Source organism: Lepidochelys kempii, chromosome 6 (assembly GCF_965140265.1).
Source record: "Lepidochelys kempii isolate rLepKem1 chromosome 6, rLepKem1.hap2, whole genome shotgun sequence".
Classification (NCBI taxonomy): Eukaryota; Metazoa; Chordata; order Testudines; family Cheloniidae; genus Lepidochelys; species Lepidochelys kempii.
Window position 1 is genome coordinate 24,562,789 of NC_133261.1, and position 21,821 is coordinate 24,584,609.

Here is a 21,821-nt window from a genome sequence, read left to right on the forward strand (position 1 = left end):
AAAGCCTTCTATGATCATAAATCTCTTCCCCATGAAGGTACATGCAGACCAGCACAGTCACCTCATGCAGATCAAGTCACCTCAACATTCTCTCAGATTGAGCCGCTTTCTCTCTCACTATAAGGCATACTTTCCAGACCTTAAATCATTCTTGTAGCTCTTTTCTGTATGCTTTGCAATCTTTCTACATCCTTTTTGGAGTGTGGGCACCAGAACTGGACATGGTAATCCAGTAATGGTCTCACTAATGCTGTATACAGAGGTAATACCACCTTCCTACTCCTATTTGATATTCCCTTGCTTATACACCCAAGGATAGCATTCACCATCCTAGCTACACATTGCTCTGGGAGCTCATGTTCAATTGGTTATCTACCAGGACCTCCAAGTCCTTTTCACAGCTTTCCTGCTTTCCAGGATTCAGTCCCACATTTTATAAGTGTGACCTCCACTCTTTGTTCCTAGATGTATGCTTTTGCATTTGGCTTTGCTAAAACACATGTTGATCAAGTGAGGCCATCTTACCAAGTGATCCAGGTGGCCTGTATAATTTGCATGTTCACATAATTATTTACAGCTCAACCAGTTTTTGGGTCATCTGAAATTTTGCCAGCAATGATTTTATATTTTCTTCATGAGTAGTGATAAAGTTACTGGATAGCACTGGGTAGAGCCCTCTAGAAACACCTCCATTGGATAATGATTCCTCACATACAATTACATTTTGTGGTCTACAAGTTAACCAGTTTTAAATCCATTTAATATGGGCTGCATTGATTTTGTTTAGTGTTATTTTTTATCAGACTGTCCTATGGGAGTAAGTCAAATGCATTGCAGAAGTCTATTATGTCAACATAGCCTTTATCAACTAAACTTGTGATCCCATCAAAATCAATATAATTTGTTTGACAAGTTCTAATTTCTATTAAACTATGTGGACTGCCATTAATTTTGCCACCATACCATAACTCTTTACTGATTGTGTCCCATATCAGTCTTTCCATGATGTTGCCCGAGATCAATGTCAGGCAAACCCTCCTATAGTTTCTCAGGTCACCCTGTTTAACATATTCAGAGAATTTGGACCCTAGTCATCATCCATCGCCAAGAAAAGATAATCGGCCAGTGCAGCCAGAACAATACCCCAATTGGACCTGGGATGGCAGGAGTCCAAGAAAATTGATGCTACTAGACACTCAGCCACAAACTTTTCAGTAGTCTTAACTAAAAATCATGTATTAGACACAGAATGAAAATTAGTCAAATTATCAGCATGAAAGACTGAATTTCTTGAGTAGCAGTCGTTTCTGAACTAGTAACCATGAGTAATCACACCAGGAACCTGATTCTAAAAGTTACACTGATCCACGTGGGGAACAGAAAGTGACTAAGCATAGCCAATCAAAACCGCTCTAAATTGTGAGTACTGCATTCACTATTTCAAGGAAATGAGGTGTGAACAAACTACAGATCAAAATTATTTACAGAAATTATTTGGTAAATCATTTCAAACAAGTGCATTGGAGACCGTTGTGAACTGATTGCAGACAATTTGTGAATAGAATAGAAAAGTGAAATTCACTGAATTAAGTGATTTTTACTTTTTTTTTTTTTTTTTTTGCCAGCTCCAACATTGGAAATTGAGAATGAGGTTTAGATTCTTAAAAGGAGCCCTGAATTTCAGTGGGAGTTGGGCACCTAACACTGTTAGACTCCTTTGAAAATCCCAGTGTGAATTTCTTTTAAACAGGTGTGCAAAATGTCCTTATTGCTAGTTTTGTTTTCAGTTATGCATGTAGTCACGTCCCCTTTATTTTTGTTTTGTCTCTAATGACAGAGACATTCCCACAATCTTGTGAATTCCACATTATAATCCTGTCTTACTCTGGCTTCATTACTCAGCAGTTTGTTTGGTGAGGAATTCTGTCTATCATCTGCATTAACAGAGAGGCTGTTTTTTCTGGATAACACTCTTTTTTAACATGTTAAGGGGGAAAACAAAAGCAAGTAAATGCAAAACAAGTCTGAGGCAATCATGTGTAGTACAATCCATGGAGGCGTTCCTGATACCCTTGTCATACATGATGGACCTGACCTTTTGTCTCAGTCTCTGCTCAGCCATGAGAGACGAGATAGCTCACCATTTGTGACTGAGGCCATTTCTGAATAAACTTGACTATAATTGACAGTGTCGCAGCCTGCCTGGATTACTGTCAGGAGCCATTCAATGCAATTTCTTGGGTGCAGCATCTGAGCTGTCCCAGCAAGATGACACCGAGTCCAAGTCTTCTGCCAGTGGCTATTATATCATTCTTTTGCTATTGCTCTGTGCTGGTTGTGGTCATTTAGAAGAGTGCTATGTGGGGGTAATATACTACCAAATTGAAAAGCTAGCATTTCACTCCTGCCACTTTGCACTGGGGTAAATAGTCAGACTCAGTGGATATCAGTGGAAAATCAGGGCCATAATATATGTTTGTGTATGCGCGGATCATCTGATTCCCCCACAGCTTTACACTGAAGAGCCATTATGCTAGCCAGGGATTGCCATAGTGTGGCAGTACTCCAATCATGCACTCTCCCTGCATGCCAGTGTTGCAAGGGAGAGCAGTGTAGGGCTAGCGTAGCCAAGCTCTATGCCACCCAGAGTTTCCCCAACACTGTGAGAATCTATGACTGTCTGGCCAGCAGGAGCAACACAAAAGTTGAGCAGGAGTACTTGTGGCACCTTAGAGACTAACCAATTTATTAGAGCATAAGCTTTCGTGAGCTACAGCTCACTTCATCAGATGCATCTGATGAAGTGAGCTGTAGCTCACGAAAGCTTATGCTCTAATAAATTGGTTAGTCTCTAAGGTGCCACAAGTACTCCTTTTCTTTTTGCGAATACAGACTAACACGGCTGTTACTCTGAAACAAAAGTTGAGATGAGTGGATAGTCCTGCGATCAGAATCAGGCTCAGTAATTCTCTCTACCTCAGTATCATTAGAATTACATGCTGTGCTTTTCTATTTCAGCAGAGAAATCCAAGCGATATCCATTCCTATTTCTGTGTGATAGCAGATGTACCTCCTGTTTTGTTTTTGTTTTTTTTATGCCAGAGTCTCATAGGATTTTCCAGATGGTGCCCATGAATTCCATGCTGTTGGTACTGCAGGTGATCACACAAACATCTATTTGCTTGTTAGACCTTAGGTGATTTGAGTCTCCATGGCAAACATTAGTACCACGAAACAGACTAGAAGATGCACTTGTGACATTCACAAGCTGACCCAATATGAGCTGTGACCTTCCAGCTCTGATCATTTGAGCTCCATTACTAATTAATCCTGTTTGCAAGAGTCTTCTCAGAAGGGAGCATCCCTAACTGAGCAAAACCAGAACCAGGCATGTTAGGGGTTCGCTGTGCAATTTCTAATAAATTTGCTGTAGTTGGTTAGTTTCCTGCTACTATTTCAGATCTGCAAGGGTTAATTGTTTGGGAGCCTAGCAGACATCGAACATTTCCAAGAGAGACAGTGGCCTGATTTCTGCCAGATAGGTTTTCTGCGTTTCATATATCGATCTCTCCTCCTGGTTGTGTCACAAGCAATAGTGTGTTACTCGGCAGCATAGGGTACCTGAGGCATCAGAGAACAGCATTAGCAGTTAGCATAGAATCACAGAAATGTACGACTGGACAGTGCCTCAGTAGGTCATCTAGTCCAGTTTCTGGAACTGAAATAGGACTGAGTATTATCTAGACCATCCCTGACAGGTGTTTGTCTAATGTGTTCTTAAAAACCTCCAATGAAATAGATTCCATAACCTCCCTAGGTTTTGTTCCAGTGCTTAACTACCTTTACAGTTAGGAAGTTTTTCCTAATGTCTAACTTTATCTGCAATTTAAGCCCATTTATCACCCTCCTCTTTATAACAACCTTTTACATTAATACTGTTATCATGTTCTCTCCATCCCCCCCCCCCAACCAATCTTCTCTTCTCTGGACTAAACAGTCCCAGTTTTTTTTTTCAGTCTTTCCTCATAGGTCATGTTTTCTAGACCTTAATTTTTGTTGCTCTTCCTCCAATTTGTCCACATCTTTTCCAAAGTGTGCTGCCAAGACCTGGACACAGTACTCCAGCTGATTGGAGCGGAGTAGCATGTCTCTTGCCTTGCTTACAACATTCCTGCTAATACATCTTTTTTTGCAACACTATTACATTGTAGACTCATATTCAGTTTGTGATCCACTGTAACCTCCACATCCTTGTCTGCAGTACTCTCTCATGGGTGGTCATTTCCCATTTTGTGTGTGTGCAATTGACTGTTCCTTCCTAAGTGTAGTAGAAAAGTCTGACAGAGACTGGCAAGAGGCAGCTTAAGGGCTCGTGCTTTAAGAAACGGACACACATGGCTGGCCATCCCAAAGAATTCAGAGCAGTCAATGGCTATGATATAAGACGGTGTATTTTTATTGCCATCATTAGGGTTAACCTGGCAAACTTTTGGTGATGCTCTGAGTGTGGAAGGTCCCTAAAGTTCTCCCTGTACGTTTTAAGAATTTTTTAAATAATGGGAGAGAAAAACTGGTAGACCAGAGGTCCCCAAACTGTGGTCTGCGCCCCCCTAGCGAGGCATGGAGGAACATCGGGGGCGGGGGGGAGGTTGGGCCGGGGTGGGGAGGGCTCCATCTCTGCTTTGGTCCTGCCCCCAGCCGCGTCCCCAGCTCCCGGCCCTGCGCCTGGCCCTGTCCCCAGCCTTGGTGCTACTCCACTCCTATCCCTGCCCCCAGCCTCAGCCATGGCTCCATTCCCAGACCAGGGCCAAGGCTCGGGGTGGGAATGGGGCTGCACCTGGGTGCAGGCCCAACTGCGGGTCTCGCCGCAGCCTGGCTGCAGCTCTGCTCCCACCCCCATCCCAAGCTTCAGTCCCTGGCCGTGACCCTGCTCCCATTCCCAGACCCACTCCCAGCTGTGGCCCCAGCCTTGGCCCCACGCTGAGGGGGTCTGGAGGGCATGGACGGGGTAAGGGTAGGATTGCCAGGTGTCCTGTTTTCGACTAGAACGCCCAGTTGAAAAGGGACCCTGGCGGCTCTGGACAGCACCGCTGACTGGGCTGTTAAAAGTCCGGTTGGTGGTGCAGCGGGGCAAAGGCAGGCTCCCTGCCCTTGCTCCGCGTGGCTGCCAGAAGCAGCGGCATGTCTCTCCTCCGACTCCTATGTGTAGGCGCAGCCAGGGGGCTCCACACACTGCCCCCACCCCCAGTGCCAGCTCTGCAGCTCCCATTGGCCGGGAACCGCGCCCAATGGGAGCTGCAGGAGTGGCACCTACAGATGGGGCAGCACGCAAAGCCACCTCACCGCACCTCCATGTAGAAGTCAGAGGGGGAACATGCCGCTGCTTTCAGGAGCTGCTTGAGCTAAGTGCTTCCCAGAGCCTGCACCCCCTGCCCCAGCCCTGATCCCCCTCCTGCCCTCCAAACATCTTGGTCCCAGCCAGAAGCCCCCTCCTGCACCCCAAATCCTTCATCCCCAGAGTCTGCAGCCCCAGCCAGAGCCCTCACAGCCCCCGCACCTCAACCCCCTGCCCTAGGCTTGGAGTCTCCTCGTGCATCCTGACCCCCTCATTTCTGACTCCACCCAGAACCCCCAACCCAGAGCCTATACCCCTTCCCACACCCTAACCCTTTGTTTCAGCCCCCTCCCATACTCCAAACCCCTTAGGTCCACCCCCTCTCGCATACCAACCCACTGCCTCAGCCCAGAGCCCCCTCCCACACCCTGAACTCCACATTTCTGGCCCCACCCCAGAGCCCACACCCCCAGCCGGAATCCTCACCCCCTCCTGCACCCCAACTCCCTGAGTCAGCCTGGTGAAAATGAGTGAGTGAGGGTGGGAAGAGCGAGCAACAGAATGGGGGGGTGTGGAGTGATTGGGGCAGGGCCTCGGAGGAGGGGCGGGGCAAGGGTGTTTGGTTTTATGTGAGTAGAAAGTTGGCAACCCTAGGTAAGGGGGAGCACTCAACCCTCAAAAGTTTGGGGACTGCTGTGGTAGCTTGCCGTGGTGACTCTTAAGAAATGGAACTAGTAGACTTCATTCCCCCCTCAGAAACACTTTCTCAATACGCGAAAGTGACCTTTCTAGCCCTGTACAGTCCCTCAAAATTAGGTCTGTTTCAAGACACGTATCCTCCAAGGCTAGACGCGCTCCCTCCTGTCAGAAGACGTTCTTAGGGCTGAATTAAAATAAATTAAAAAGTGGGCATGGGGGGGTGCGGGGGCTAGCTTAGGCGACTGCTAAATAGGGTATGGAATCTTCCATTGTAAGCGTGTATTCACTAGAGTATTGTTTTACTAATCGCTTGAGGTGTTTAGCACATTTGTATTGTCTAGTCTGGACACTCCCCCAAACGATTGTGCCAAGCTAACATTACTTTAGTTTGATACCTGGGGTAAATCACGTCTCCTCAGACTAACCTTTACAAACATGGCAGGTAACTGGCAGTGAGTTAACTCAAAGTAAAATCTCTGGGGTAGGCATACCCTTTGAGGACACTGATTCAAATGCAGCCAGGGTTCAGAACTGATTGAAAGTGACTGCCAGCTGAAGGTGGCGTGGTGGCCTCTCCAATTTGGTTTGCCAGTCTTGGTCCATTTCAGAGTGATCAGGTGTTCAAATTCTATTTGACGCACCCTTGTTGAGTCTCCATAAAGAGGCCATTAACTAAACTGGGTCACGAAGAACTTTCCCATTCATTCCCAGCTGTGGCCCCTCCAGGTCAGGGTGACCACGATATAAATAAGTGGGTATTGCTGCTGGCGGGAGCTGTTTTTCTTTTGGCCAGGCAGAGCCTTTCAGACTCTGGAGCTGTCAAGCTGGTGCCCTTTATAAACATAAAAACTCAATAAAAGAAAAAAAAGTTTTAAATTGCAAAGTACAGCGTCATTTTTAAATCAATATATTCCTTCTTCCTGTGTAACAAAGTGGTTTGTTGATGGATGAGATTTATGACACCAGATTGTATCTTTGCCTCCCTTCTCTTTGGATGAGATCCAGAAACTCCATGAAATCTTTACACATTATGAAAGTGAGCTCCAACTTGTCTCTCTGCTGGAGCCCCTGAGAAGAGAGAGCTGAACACCCTCCATGGCAAATGCTGACTTTGATATCTAAACACATGGGCTGCACATTTCCGTTGACACTCTGATGCTATTACAAACGGACCTGGCACTACCATGTGTAATTCTAAAAGCAGCATCTGCCATTGTCAGGAGGCACTGCTACTGTCTTTTGCTGTCCTCCTTGATGTTGTCTGGGATAGGAGCCAAACCTCGATCCAACTCACAGTTGTGTATGGCAGCCATAAAATGCACATGTCACATTCTGGATTACAGATTTTCCAGCAGAATCAGCTTGATATTTGGCTTTTTCCTCAAGCTTTTCAAAGTTTCTTTCTTTTTCTAAGTTTACTGCTGCTTAGTATGGTTTCTGTTGTTTGCACAGCAAATGCTGCCCTAGTGATAGGGAAATACAGCCTACATCATTTTGCTCTGCTGCAGACTCTTAACATGTACTGTCCACATGGGGAAATTGCCACCTGTCCCAGTTTATTATCCATGAGCTACTGAGAAATGACTCCCTTCTCTTCTCCAGTCACCACCTAGCATCTTCACCAGGACAATCTCCAGGTGGAAAATGCAACCTTCCAGTGGAAAAAAAAAACAATTAAACAATGGAGGTGGTGGAACGTTTGTTCCAGATACCATTCATCATTTTATATATTCTTGTCATGTCCCCTATTATTCATCTGCTTGCTAAGGTCAACAATCCCAATCTTTTTTCATACGAATTTTTCTAGGCCCTTGATTATTCCACTGCTCTCCTCTGAACTCTCTCAAGCTCTGCTATATCCTTTTTGAAATCCAGTGAGCAGTACTATACATAGTATTCCAGATGAGGCAACACCATTGATTTATATAGAGGTATTATAATATTTTTGGTATTATTTGCCATCCCATTACTTATGCATCCTAACGTCATTAGTTTTGACCACAGCTGAACACTGAACAAAGTTCTTCATTGAGCTGCCTACAAAAGATGCCTACATCCCCTTCTGGAGTTGACATAGTTTATTTAGAATCCTGTAAGATGTGGGAGCAGTTTCTTTTTCCTTTCTATGTGCATTACTTTGCATTTAACAGCATTAATTGGTCATCATGTTTCCCATTCACTTAATTTGGTTATGTCCCTCTGAAGTGCCTCGCCGTCTTTTCTGGATTTGACTAACCTAAAAAACCCCCACACTTAATCATTTGGAAATTTTACTACTTTATTGTTCATCCCCCCCACACACTTTCCAGATCATTAATGATTATATTAAACATCACTGGATCAAATAGAGAACCTGGAGGCAGTCCGCCATTAACTTTTTGTCATGATGAAAATCAATCATTGATTCCTACTCTCTGTTTCCTGCCTCTTAGTCTGTTTTTGATCCATGACAATACTTTGCCTCTCAACCCAGGCTAGTTAGCATCTGTAGTAGCTTCTCCTGAGGGGCATTGTCAAAACAAAGAATTCTGAGAGAGTAGTCAGATACTATTTTCCTTTGCAGAAACTGTGCTGGTTAGACTCTATTGTATCATGATCTTCCAGGTGTTTTATTATTCTATATATTCTATATTCTATTCTATTTTAATTACCATTTCAACCTATTTGTCTTGTAAAGCTTGCTGGTTTTTAACTCTCCAGATCACCTCTGAAGTCTTTTTATTTAAATACAGATACAATGTTTACTACCCTCCAAACCTCTGGTATAACAGCTGTTTTTAATGAGAGAGTGTATATTTTTGCTAGCAGCTCAGCCACTTAATATGTGAGGCCCTTCAGAGCTCATGATGTGTACCATTGGGGCCTAGTGACTTACTGGTTTTTTAAATTACCAATTTGTTCCAGCACTCTTTCTTCTGATACTTCAGTCTCTGATTGCACATTAATTACCCCAGACCTGATATGAACCAGTAATCTCCCTTCAAGATTCAATTCCTGGTTCTTCCACAGACTTCCTGTGAGGAAAGTCATTTAATCTCTCTGTTCCTCAGTTCCCCATCTGTGAAGTACTCGCCTATTGCGATTGAGCTTTTCAGGACAGGGACTGTCCTATTCTGTTTGTATAGCACCTAGCAACATGGGGGCCTGATCTCGGTTGGGGCCTTTAGACATTACCATAAAACAATATTGCCATAAGAGGGGCGGGGGGAAAAGTCAGCTCTTGCCAGCAGATGTCCTTCTAAATATAGGGGTAAACTGCAGTATCTCAGATATTACTGTAGTAAGTAGTGGGCAAATTACCTTTTAATGGTACTTATAGGTTGGGATCATGCACACAGGACAATACCACGTTTATATTGTGCCTTTTGTGCCATGCAAGTGATTTACAATATACATCATTCTTTACCACTAAGGCAATGCTGAGAACCAAGCAGGACAGATACTTACTCAGTAGAGCTGAAGTGTGACTGTCTGGAGTGATTTCAGGGAGAGATTTCCACCTTTGAAGTTCCTAGCATAGAAAAGCTCTGTACCCAGAAGCCTTACACTGGTAAAAGCCATTTTCACCTGCATCAGAAAAAAAACTAATGAGAAGATAATTGAACTGAAAAGAATCAAGTAGCTGCAGTGCCTTTTATATTAAAAAGGCTGACGTGAAATCGAAAGGCATGGTTGTCAGCCTGGCTGTTGCTGGGCCAGTATTTTTGTACTCCAAAATAATTGCTGGTTCTGTCATTGTCACTTGGACAGAAGCACCTTCCTGTGCTTACATAGCAGGTACCTAGATCCCTACCTGACAAACAGTTGAGGACACAGAAAAGGAAGCCAGTTTTTGAAAATCCATTACCCCAAAAGGTACAAACTGATACTAGTAAATACATTGGTTAATCCCAATAATGGCTTTAATGGCCTTTTAAAGGATTGCATGGTCCATACGCTCAGGACTTGTCTATATGGCAAGTTACTGCACAGCAAGCCATGGTGTGAATTTACTTACAGTGCACCAGCCTGCTAACAGTACCATCCCATGTGGACACTGCTACCGAGCAGTGAAAGTCCCAGAGTTCAGCTGGATGTTCTAACTGGCTTCACACAGTAACTTGCTATGTAGACAAGGTGTTAGATGCAGCCAACCTCTGAAAGTGGTGAGACAAGCAGGTCTGCAGGAGTCTGTCATCCTACGGCTACAGAAAGAAGATTGAGATATATCCCCCACTGCACACTTCTGTCTCTTTCACAAAATGATACCACAGAAGGAGCAGTCTGAAGCGCTTTTGTGCTGTCAAAACAACAGCTTATACCAACTATGTGCTTCAGGATTCACAGTTGTGCAATACACATTAGGATTCAGTTTGCAGTGGAAATGGGTCTGGATATGCCAGGCAATGCATTAGACTCTGAAAAAGCCTCAGAATTGATTACAATAAGACGTTGGAACAAGAGAATCCCAAAAAGGACGTCAGTTCCATCATTGTGCCTTAAATCAAACTGGATTCTATCTGCCATCAGCAGTAACCAAGAACAGGCTGGGATTGAAACGGCATCATCACGGATTCTGAGTCCTTTCAAAAGGAATTGCATATTGGAGCTGGTGAAAGCGTGACAAGTTAACTGGATATATGTACATTAGACTGCTGGATATAAGGGATAATGAGGCTAGGTGATGTAAGGACAAACTCAAATGGTTATAGCAAACTATGCCTATTTTGCTCAAGTTGACATCCTGAAAGTCCAAGAGATAAGAAGCATTTTAATTGCTGTAGATACATATTTAAATTAAAATTGATCTTAAGTCTCCTACTGGTGGTAACTGGTGAAAAGAATCACATTTTTGTGACAAAGAGTACAGGACAATATTAGACAGTATCTTCATAGATTTTAAGGCCAAAGATGATCATTGTGATCATCTAGTTTGATCTTCTGCATAGAAGGCCATAGGATTTCACCCATTAATTCATGCATCAAGCCTAATTCCTTGTGGTTGACCACAGCATATTTTGCATCAAAATTAGTTCAGAAATGTAGGCGTCTGATTTTCAGTCTGTTTAGGGATGCAACCATGCATGTCCCTCATTTCTCTACAAAATTACTAGAGTTGTGCGTACCTATCAGGTAACTGTGTGCAACTGCCTAATTTAAATGAATTTTCAAACACAGTTAACTGATTTTGTGTAATTGTGTATGTATATGTGTTCTTAAATTGGTCCTAGATCGCTCTTAAAAAATCTTATTTATATATTTGTGGTAAACATTCAAAAATCTTCCATGAACAGTTATCCTTGGCTCACAGCTTACACATTACAAACAACTCCATAGTTGCAGAGACTAGGAGAAAGGGATGGGGGAAAAGAGACAGGGAAATAAAATCAATTACACATGCAAGAGGCCAAAGCAGCAAATTAATTACAATTATATCAAGTCAAATATTTCTCCCGCATTCATTATCATGTTGATTAGGGGGAAAAAAAATCGAATCTGCATGCTGGGTGAATTCTACACTTGTAAATATTTAAGGTGTATGAATTGATTGGAAAACTATGTATGGCCAGCTCCTCAGCTGATGTAAATTAGTATAGCCCTGCAGATGTAGCTCATACTGTTCATTATGTGAACAAAGGGCTTCCTATGTAAAATATAAGGAACTCCTTGTGATTATTAAATCAGGTGGGGAAAACAGTACTTGACAATTGTCAGTGCTGTATCGGGAGACTGCAGCCTAGGGCCCAGTCAGTGTGGGAAAATCATGGGATTCCACCCCAAGAGAGAGGTGATGGCTCAAGGCCTGAGGCGGTTGTGCTCAAAGAGACCAGGATGGGATCAGAGGTGCATTCATCTAGTGACTGACAGTGTACTGTCTTTCAGGCACGATGGAAAACCAATTTAACAAACCATTTGCAGTCATTAAATATCACATGGGATTGTCTTCAAAGATAAATGAGTTACCTCAGTGTCCTGGCTAATCTCCAGTGGGATTAATTACATTCTTACCTATATTCACTCTCCAGTCTCTGGGGGAAATAGTCTTTTCTTCTTCCTATCCAAAACTGAGGTGCAGTTACAAAAAAAAAAATCACAGCTTATGCCAACAAACTATTTCCCATCTGTATAGTTCACAGTAGTGGGAACAATGAAAAGGAGAAGAGCTATAATAGAGGGGTAAAAGGGAGGGGCAGAGGCTGGGTGGGGAAAGATATCTAGGCAAACAACTTTGTTATCCTGGAGGTGAAAAATGAAGGGATATTCAGGAAATTTATTTTCTTAGGCTTTAAAAATTATAGGACCAGGTTCCTAGCTAGTACAAATCTGATTTCAGTGGAGCTCCTTGAATTTATATCAATTAAGGATCTGCCTGATAATATCTGTGAAAGCTCAAAGATGCTTCCACTCACATTGTTTATGCAATTGTAAACCCTTTCCCCTTGAGAGCAACATCTCAAGCATTGTGGAAATTCCAAGCTCCACCACCAGTTACTATGTGTTATTCCTGATGTAACTGCATTTCAAAGGCAGGTGAAGAGTTTATAAATTGGTTTGGAAGACACATTGGGATCCTTGTGGACGAAAGAAGGAACAAAAATGAAAGTCATTGCTGTTAAATGCCCCCGTCCCCCTTTGTTTTACTGAAGGAGGCCAGTACAGCTCTTCACTGCACCTGATAGAAAACAGATATGCTCTTGCAGGGAGTGATGCAATTTTCAGTAGTTGAAAATGAATTAACTAAGTGAAGATTGTTTAGATGTTTCCTATTATTGCAGTAAAACACGGCACTATAATGTGCTGTTGATTACACTGATTTGAAACAAGATACTGCAAGAATAACTTCTGTTCTCCTTATCTCACAACACAAGAATGAGTGGACAGTCAGTGAAACTGAAAGGTTCCAAATTCAAAATTGATAAAAAGGAAATACTTTTCCCACATAGTACATAATTAGACAGTGGAACCCATTGCCACAGGATGTCACTGAGCACAAGAATATAATATTATAGTCACACAATATTAATGAGGGATTGAATGTTTTAATGAATACTAGTATCCAGTGTTGTTATAATTAATGCAAAAATAAAAGGGGGTGGGGTGGGGATGGAAGAATATAGAATTTTGCCTTAAACTCTGAAACAATCTTTATTGGGGTGAAATTTTTATGGGGTGGGCAAAATGCCTTCTGCAAGGTTTCTTGCACCTTCCTCTGAAACATCTGGTGGTCCATTAGGACCAAGGTTCTGATCTAGTCTGGCAGTTCCCATGCTTGCTGCCTAGGGTAAAAGAAGGCTAAAGCAGAACTATCTGGAGTGCCAGCTTTACTCTGTAGGGAGAGGTCCAGAAATAAAACCCCGTCTCATATGCATGAGATACTCTGGGGCACAGTTGACCAAGTAAAGACTGTATGTAGACTAGAGTGTGGCATCTCAGACTGCACTTGTCAGTGTGAACAGGATAAAACACAGTGACATTTCCAGCACAAATAGGGCAGGTATATGAGGTAGATTGACCTCTCTGGCATATAGGCGGATGACAGATGAGAGAATGCATGTAATCACCGGACCGCATATGAAGAACAAGATGACAAATGCTGTAACCTCTGATTCATAGCGGGAGGATGCAATAGATGAGTTTTGAGACCATGGCCCATGTAGCTCAGGTGGATGAACAGTTGGTTTGTCAGTGTTTAGAGCGTGTATTGGGGTAATGGTATCAAATGGCCCATATTGCATATGAATTTGCTGATATCATGTGTGTGCCCAGGAAAATTATGTAAAATACAGTTTATCAAAACCGTGTTAATGAAGGGAAAAGTTATTAGAGCTCTGTTGCCCAAGTCTAAATAATTTCTAATATAAATATGTATAAACACTAAAAAAAAAAAAAAAAAAGTAGCACTCTTGGATGAAGTCTGCCTGTAGTATTTGTGACAATGGTTATAAGGTATCTCTAAAATATTGAGTTTAGTCTATACAACTCCCAGAACAGCTTAAAAAGTCTAGCCACAACACACAAAGCTCTCCAACCAAAATATATCAATCCTAGTTTGCTTGTAATAAATTGAATCAAAATAGTCACTTGTGAAAACATGTTTGTCAAAAACTCCTTTTGGCAGGTTTATGGTATCTTCTCTGCAACACTCCTCTGTGGCAGGGAAGAATGATTATCCCCATTTTACAGATAGCGAATGGAGGTACAGAGAAATAGTGACTTTCCAAGAACAGACAGGAAGTCTATAGCATAGCTGAGAAATTGTGGCTCAATAGATCCAAGTTAAACTAGCATCTCAACCACCAGGCCATTCTTTTCCCTGCAAGTTTTCCCAGGATCGTCTGTTCTCGCTTCCTCCTTTGCCCTGCAATTCATAAAGCAATGCCAAGGTGTCATAATAAATCTTCCTTGGTGTCTAAGGACTGTTGGGGGCTAATAGCATATGGGTGAACCTGTTAGAATTTAGGGAAGCATTAAGAAATCTGGCGGTGCACGTTTTTCCAGCCAACACGATTCTAAACATGAAGGTACGACCAGCTGGGAAGTGTTATGGAATGAGCTAAAGTAAAGCAATTCACACAGTGAATACTCCAAAACAAAACAAAAAATTCTACTCAATATTAGAGATATCTCAAATTTGGACAGAAACAACCACTCCCCCCGAATCCTACAAACCATAGCATGGAAATGCAGTGTTAAACCAATGCTAGTAACAGGAGGTATATACCAAGTAAGCAATGGCTAGTGGTCCATAGCATGTTCTCTCATTCCCCACATAGGATCAAATAGCTCCTAAGAGCCTGATCCAATTAAATTAATGCAAAGCCTCCCGCTGACCTCACTGGGCTTTTTATCAGGCCCTACATGATTTTCATTCTTTTGGCAGATGGGGTAACGAGGGTTTCAATAGCCAGCATGCGGTGCAGTCCCCAACGTAAAATAAGCCCCTCAGATTTTCATCCTTACAGCCAACCCAGGTGCTGAGTTAAGTCCTGCCCAATTTAAGGGGAGACTTACCTATCAGTACAATCAATCGCATCTCTCCCTAGCAGGCAAAAGAGCTCTCATGAATGACCTTATAGCTTAGGGACTTTCTGTTTACATTCAGTGTCTGTCTCCGTGCTAGCTGTAAAGAATGATTATCAAGGCATGAAATTAAAAGTTTCATCCAGTGGGAAACAATTGGATATATTGTCATTTCCTTACAGCTTCTCCTCCTTTGGTGGGGAGGGAAGATGGCAGGGAAGCAATCACCAGAAAGGTCAGGAACATTTACTTACCAATATTGAAATCCTGCTTAGCAGCTTTGTCCCGTTTTATAATTGCTGTTTGGAATCACAGTAATTTGTGGGGCTTGGTGCAATATTTTGTTCACGACGCTGTAAGGAGCAGTGAGGCTTGAAATTAAAATTCTCTATTCAGCTGCAGGTTAGAAACCTGGGGAATGCTGACGACAAGTTCCTTGGGGACTCTCTCTAAAAGCTTTTCCAGGGACTTTAGCACTGACTCACGTAACAACAAGCAAAACAACATGGTGAGGTAGGAACACCACATGCGGCCCCTAGTGGCCCTGCTCACACATGAAGTGGCAATAGATACCCTCCTCCCCTCCCAGAGAGGCAGGGACAGCAGTATACGGGGTGACAGGAGGCAGCCTCCCCTCCAAGAGTAGCAGCAGAGGTCCTTCTCTCTTTGAGTATTAAAGACTGCTCCCTCTCAGAGAGCCACCTGCTACTTACCCCAGCACTGGAGTATAGCAACTTGGGTTGGAGGACAGGTAGGCAGGCTGGGTCCTCTGAGTCCTCTGTGAGCATGGTATTGACGTAGTCTCCCAGAGCAATGCGTCTTGGAGTGAACACCCCATGGAAATGCATGGGGCAGTTCACCAAGCCATCATACAGCTCAACATGTGGGATGACAGAATGAGGTACGAGGGCCTGATGCAGTCATACCCCACATACATAACCAATGCCAGAATTGTGACTGCAAAGCACTAAGGCCCAGATTTAAGGCTCCTAAATCACTTAGGCATCTCAGTGCTGAGAAGAGCAGTGCTTAAATATCTTTAATCTGGGTCTAAGGGCCTAATCTAAACCCCACTGAACTTCAGTGGGGTTTGAATCAGACTTTAAGGCTCTTTAGTGCCATTATAACTACATTTTATCAACTCCCGACTACTGTAAAAACTGGGACTAGCTGATTGCTCTGCAAACAGATGCAGCATATTGGTTCACCCTCTTTAGTCCTTGGAGAGCTACCGGTACCTTGTGTTATCTCAGCTGGAGCAAGAAGTGGAGGTGCAAGGCTCTTCCATGGGGCATTCCCAGTCTCACACCTCAAGTCACAGCAGGAAGTGCACACACTCCAGGTCTTCCTGGGGGAAACGTCAAATTGATTTCAGTGGGACAGGATCTGACCTTAGAGAAGGTCCTAATATGTTGTTCTAGCAAGTGGTTCTCTAACACTGTTTTAAAATAGATTTACCTGGTCCATACCAAACAGGCAAGCCATGTTTAACCCATGTTAGCAGAAACTGCACTGAAATCTGGTATTATGGATGGACATGGATATGGATAAGATTCCCCTGGGTATGGAGCCAAAGCAGTTATTGTAATTCACACTCTGACTTGCCATCTGTGGGAAACTGTTGTCTCCTATTCTTTGCCTGATGAATCCCAAAGAGAGGGAGTTTGTTTCTGTTCTAGTTCCAGGGTAATGGTAGAGTCACCCATCTTGGCCATTTCAGGTAAGGAAACCTCTGGTATTCCACACTGCTAAAAACAGGTGTCTTATTTAAAATCTCTCAACAATATTTTATTATGCTTCCTTGCATCTAGTCATTAAATGGAGTCATGCATTATGAAAGACATGACTCACCTGAAGATGAACACAGCAGATTCATGGTGCAGAGTATTTGGTTTGTGTTAGGCATCTATCCCGGTTGTTAAAAACCCAGTAAGCTGGTAGCACAGAGACAAACAAGTACAGCTGGCAGACTAGGTGGGAACATTTTCAGCAGGGTTGGATGATCTCTCTGCTATTTGTTTTTTGGTAAATTCATTCCTGAACAGCCCAAACAAAAGGCATAACGAGGAATGTGCGAGAAGTTCAGGGTTGTTTTGAGTACACTGTGAATTTTTTATTTAAGTAAGATAGATTAGATATCAAGGACATTTTAAACAGTTTCTGGTGTTCTAAAAATATTTTGATGAAGGAAACAAACTTGGTATTAGCACAAAATGAGTGCCTTCTGGGGAACATCTACTGCTTACACTTTCAGAGCGGAATTGTGATTTAGTTACACAAAGCCCTTTGTCAAAGTCAATGAGAATCACATGACTAGAACCTCAAGCAGACCTTAAACATTTAGGGGGACTTCAAACCCCAAAAGGTAGGTAATTCACAGAAAAGGATACAGTGCTCAAGCAAGGTAGCATGTGGCCACAGGATTATTCATAGCACGGTTAGCAGTATTACCTTTGTTAAAAGGAACAGCTATCCAACAGATGCTCTGAGGTCAGCAGCTCCTTCTGCCCCAAGATTATGGCAATACAATCCATTAATTAATGCAAGATGTTATTTATTAACAATGGGCCAGACTTGGCTTGAATCAGGGCAGCCATGCGTGGCACATAGCCCTTGTTCCCCTACATGGCTTCTGCACATCTCTGCTGCAGGCACAAGGGCTATGTGCCTAGTAGCCTCTCTCCTGACATAGGGGTGGGCCACAATTTACATTCTGTTCTACAAATGTGTTTCTAGTCTAAAAAATAACTCCACAGCCTTCTTCCTGCTTTGTCTCCATATCAATTTTGCCTGGCCTCTGAGAGTCAAGTGGGTCCCTTACCTCATGCATCACCACTACCAAGAGATTCTGCAGGTCAAAACTATGCCCTCCAGGAGCAAAGATTAGGCTGTCCCAGGCACTACTCTGGTGGGGGAAGTCCCTGTGGCTAGCAGTGCATCCACTGGCTTCAGGAAATTGCATCATGGAGGTACATCATTGATATGTTCTGAGATGGGAGGGTACAGGACAGTTGTGTATCAGTGTATGGCCAACTGGCCAGAGCCACTATAAATGAACCCTATTACATATTAAGCTGTGGGTTACTAACACTTACTATTAGTTGCACCAACCTAATCACCTGTGCATACAGAAGAAGAGAATGCTGATGTAGGTGTATTCAGCTAACAGCATTTGACTTACCACTTACCTAGAGTTGTCACCAATCTACAGAACTGTAAGACAGTATCTCTGGTATTTTTTTGGGCAGTGACAAGCAAAAGGAGAGAGACACACATAGACATGAGACTACACAAAGTGCTTACTTCTCCAATGAAAAGCAAACCGGCACTCTCCCCTTAATCCAACAGATAGTGTAAATAATCAATAGCACACAATAGGGGTAAATTGGTTGACTGGGGCTAATTTTTGGTGCAGTGCACAGGGATTTAGCCACACAATGCCCATTAACCTTAGTGGGCAATGTGCTGTTAAATCCACCTCTGAAGGCAGCCCTGTGATGTCAGGCAGATTCATACAGCTCTTTTTTTCTCCCATCCAGGGAAAAGTGGTAATCTCTCAGAGATGTCTGTTCTTTTTTGCCACTACAAGTTGCACATTAGTGAATCCGTTACATGTAAAATGTTGAGCAGGAATGCATGGTTAAGCAATCTATTATGATAAAATGAGAGCATGTTAAAGCACACCTGGACTAACAAAATATTGCTTCTGATCTTTCAGGCACTTTATAAATGCTGACTGGGTTATTAAAAATTATTGATCTGAAACAGAGCATGAAGATTACATTAACTAGGGTGGTGTCTGAGTCCTGGTAAAACAGATTATCATGCTGTGCTGCTGTGTCAAATGGTTTGCGAAAGCAGAATTGATTGAAGAAAAGGAATCTTGGCATTTTGTATCTTTCTAACAGCACATCATTTGCCTTTCAGGCAAACACCTTGCTCTCTCATTTGACCTGGGCACCCTTGTTCCAGATTAGGGGAGATTTGAACTTTAGGATGGTATATTGGTCTCTTAATTTCAAAGATTAATTTTTAGAGCCTGAGAAAATCAATTTCCTGAATATCCCTTCATTTTTCACCTCCAGGACAACAAAGTTGTTTGCCTAGATATCTTTCCCCACCCAGCCTGTGCCCCTCCCTTTTACCTCTCTATTATAGCTCTTCTCCTTTTCATTGTTCCTACTACTGTGAACTATACAGATGGAAAGTAGTATGTCAACAAGTCATTCACCCCATCATCCCTGAAAGATTTAAAAATGTTATTAAAGCTAATGTTTAAAATCAAATTTACACAAGTTAAGAAGGAAGGTACTGTACATCTGGGGTCAGGCTTGAGTTATGAGAGGTCACAAGGATCAGTTATAAGGTTCACAAGATATATACATAGCACATAACCAGCACAGACCCAGATTGGGGTGCGGGAGTTTTTAAAGCATCAGTGAATAAGTGATCTCGGGTACGCCACCCATAGGACGTATTTAGTCTAAGTCAGTGTTGTTGTAGCAAATAGGTACGTGGGTGGGGTGCGTCCCTTGGTTCGTCAGGGGAGGAAGTGGGTTATTTCCCTGACCAGCGGTCTTGTTTACTTGTCCTAGTACTGACAGTGTCCCGTGATGTGCTCTGTGTAGATGTCTCTGGACCACTTGATGGTGTCAGACACCATGATCTGTCTCATGAGCCAGGCGTACTAAATAAAGCACCTATCCAACTGATCAGCCACATGTTTCCATTCTATCTGGTGGCTTCTCCTCCACATAACAGTGGTTCTAGATAAATTTAGAGGGAGGGAGGGAGGGTAGGCAGAGAACATGAAACCCAAGTTTAATCTAATTCTGAAAAGAGGGGTGAAGATCCCCTGCTCCTGCAGATGTTCTGTAATTTACCAAATGTACCGATAGTTCTCACCTTCAGAACTCTCCTGTAACTAGGGTGCCAGGTATATGATCCTGACTAAAATCACAAGCTGCTTACATGCTAAATATAGTGGAGTGCACGGAAGTCACAGCTGAGGAAAGTGTTAACACGGCAATTACAGGGTTGGTAATCAAATACGACTCTCTCCTACACAGCATCACAGTGGCCTTTTATCATTGGCTCTCATTAATATAGTGCCTCTTGTGCAGCTAAGTTTGTTTTCAGAGAATCAGAGGAGTAAGAGAGGGAAGAGAGATCCAAGTGTAGCCTCTGTGCACAGTGGAGATTTCCTGATGGAGGATGTCCTAGACTTTTGAGGCCCAATTCCACACTGCCTTGCACGTTATGCAGTCGTTTTACTGTTGCTTTATACAGATGTCAATGATACCAAATTAAAATTCTCCCCTCACGCCTCTGGGAACATTTTAGACCCACTTTGCCCAGGTGCAAGTGATCACCCAACTTGCAAGGTAGTGGAGAATCAGGCCCTCAGTGTGTGCTGGAGCTAGAAACCCCTTGCAGCTTATGGTAACTAAGAACTAGCTTCACTCAGTTCAATCCCCCTCAACTGGAAGAACGACGGCGGCCAGAGGGGGAACCTCTAAAGGTCATGGACTGTATTTCCTTTGTCCTGTATTGACTATGACACTGTACATTAGGTGGCACTGTGCAAATGCAGAGTGTTTGATTTTTGCATTTGTGTTCTTGTTGAGAGTCTCAGCAAGGAGGTTTGAGAGTGACTAACTAGCGGCTCTGACCGGCTGTTCCCCCTTCTCAGGTAGGATTAAAGCAGACTGGTGGGGCAGAGTATAACTGTGCACTCATCGTGCTATACCTATCCTAAACAGGCTACTTCAGCTGGAAGGACCATTAATCAGAACTTTTCACTTGTACTAACTCAATATGAATGCATCTATTCAAGAGCACCTCTGCTAGGCAAACTGTATCTCAGTTCCCTGAGTGTTCATAATCTTTCTACATTACAGAGCTGTTCCCTGCTCCTCACCACGATCCTGATCCCTTTCTGTCAGTCCCACAGCTGCTATAAAGAAAAAGCTGAAGCATGGGAATATGATACAGGTGCTTGTGCTGACACCATAGGGAAGACACGAGAGAGGCTCAGGAATATTTTTTCTATAGAGAACAAATAGCCAGCTAGAGAGAGAAATGTGAGTTAGAGAGTGGATGTGATCACTTCTAGGCCTCCTCTGAAGAGTATTGTAACTAGAACTAGTCCAGACCCGCTTACCTTAGGGGTAGCTGAGAGGGAAGGAAGATGGACCCCGTGGTGGAAGGGTCTGTGACAGAAGAAAGGATAGACCATCAAACTGACTGCCCTGTTAGGTATCCACTTAACAATTGTTTTAGAGAGAGCAGGAACGAGTTCTCTATGCCACTCAGACACTGAGTAGCATTAGATGATTAATTCCCAGTGTGATGCTTCCCCACCCACTTTCTATATCACTGTCACCCTGGCTTCCCAAGGGAGCTCATCTGAGAGGTGGCATACTGAACATTTTAATTTTCAGTGCACTTATATGCAGTGTTATTTGTTCTGTTTTCAGATTGATAAGTATGCTCAGCAGGATCTGAAAAAAGGTCTTCATTTGTATGGGACAGATGGAAATATTGGCCTAACTAATGCATGGAGCATCATTCAAACAGATGTAAGTCTAATGGTTTTTTGTTTTGTTTTTCCTCTTAATTTATTTCTGGTCTCTTCAGAGGTCTCTTCTGGGATTACACATTAATGTGCTACCAACAACACCATGTCTCTCTTTATTTCTTGTCTGACCCTCCCCCCAAGCTAGAATTTTCCACACCTACAGACAGCCCCACCCACCTGGTCACAATACCCAGTGGAACCCCTCAC

General features: G+C 43.1%; 2 protein-coding genes across 10 annotated transcripts in view; one reads left to right on the forward strand and one right to left on the reverse strand.

The window, feature by feature from the left end:
- The window catches only part of TSPAN4 (tetraspanin 4), a 518,538-nt gene that overhangs the window by 475,820 nt on the left and 20,897 nt on the right, over positions 1 to 21,821 (forward strand). For all 8 annotated transcript variants that reach the window (XM_073347182.1, XM_073347184.1, XM_073347186.1 and 5 more), the window contains one exon: positions 21,514 to 21,615. In XM_073347182.1, coding sequence (XP_073203283.1) covers positions 21,514 to 21,615 — 102 coding nt within the window. The remainder of the gene's footprint in view (positions 1 to 21,513; positions 21,616 to 21,821) is intronic.
- The window catches only part of CHID1 (chitinase domain containing 1), a 332,345-nt gene that overhangs the window by 8,557 nt on the left and 301,967 nt on the right, over positions 1 to 21,821 (reverse strand). The window contains exons 12-13 of one of the 2 annotated variants that reach the window (XR_012159319.1): positions 9,482 to 9,601; positions 6,926 to 7,685 (exon numbers count right to left, since the gene is read on the reverse strand). The gene's annotated coding sequence lies outside the window, so the exon portion shown is untranslated. Of the gene's footprint in view, positions 1 to 6,925; positions 7,686 to 9,481; positions 9,602 to 21,821 lie in introns of those variants that run through there. The other variant, XR_012159318.1, reaches the window with a different exon arrangement.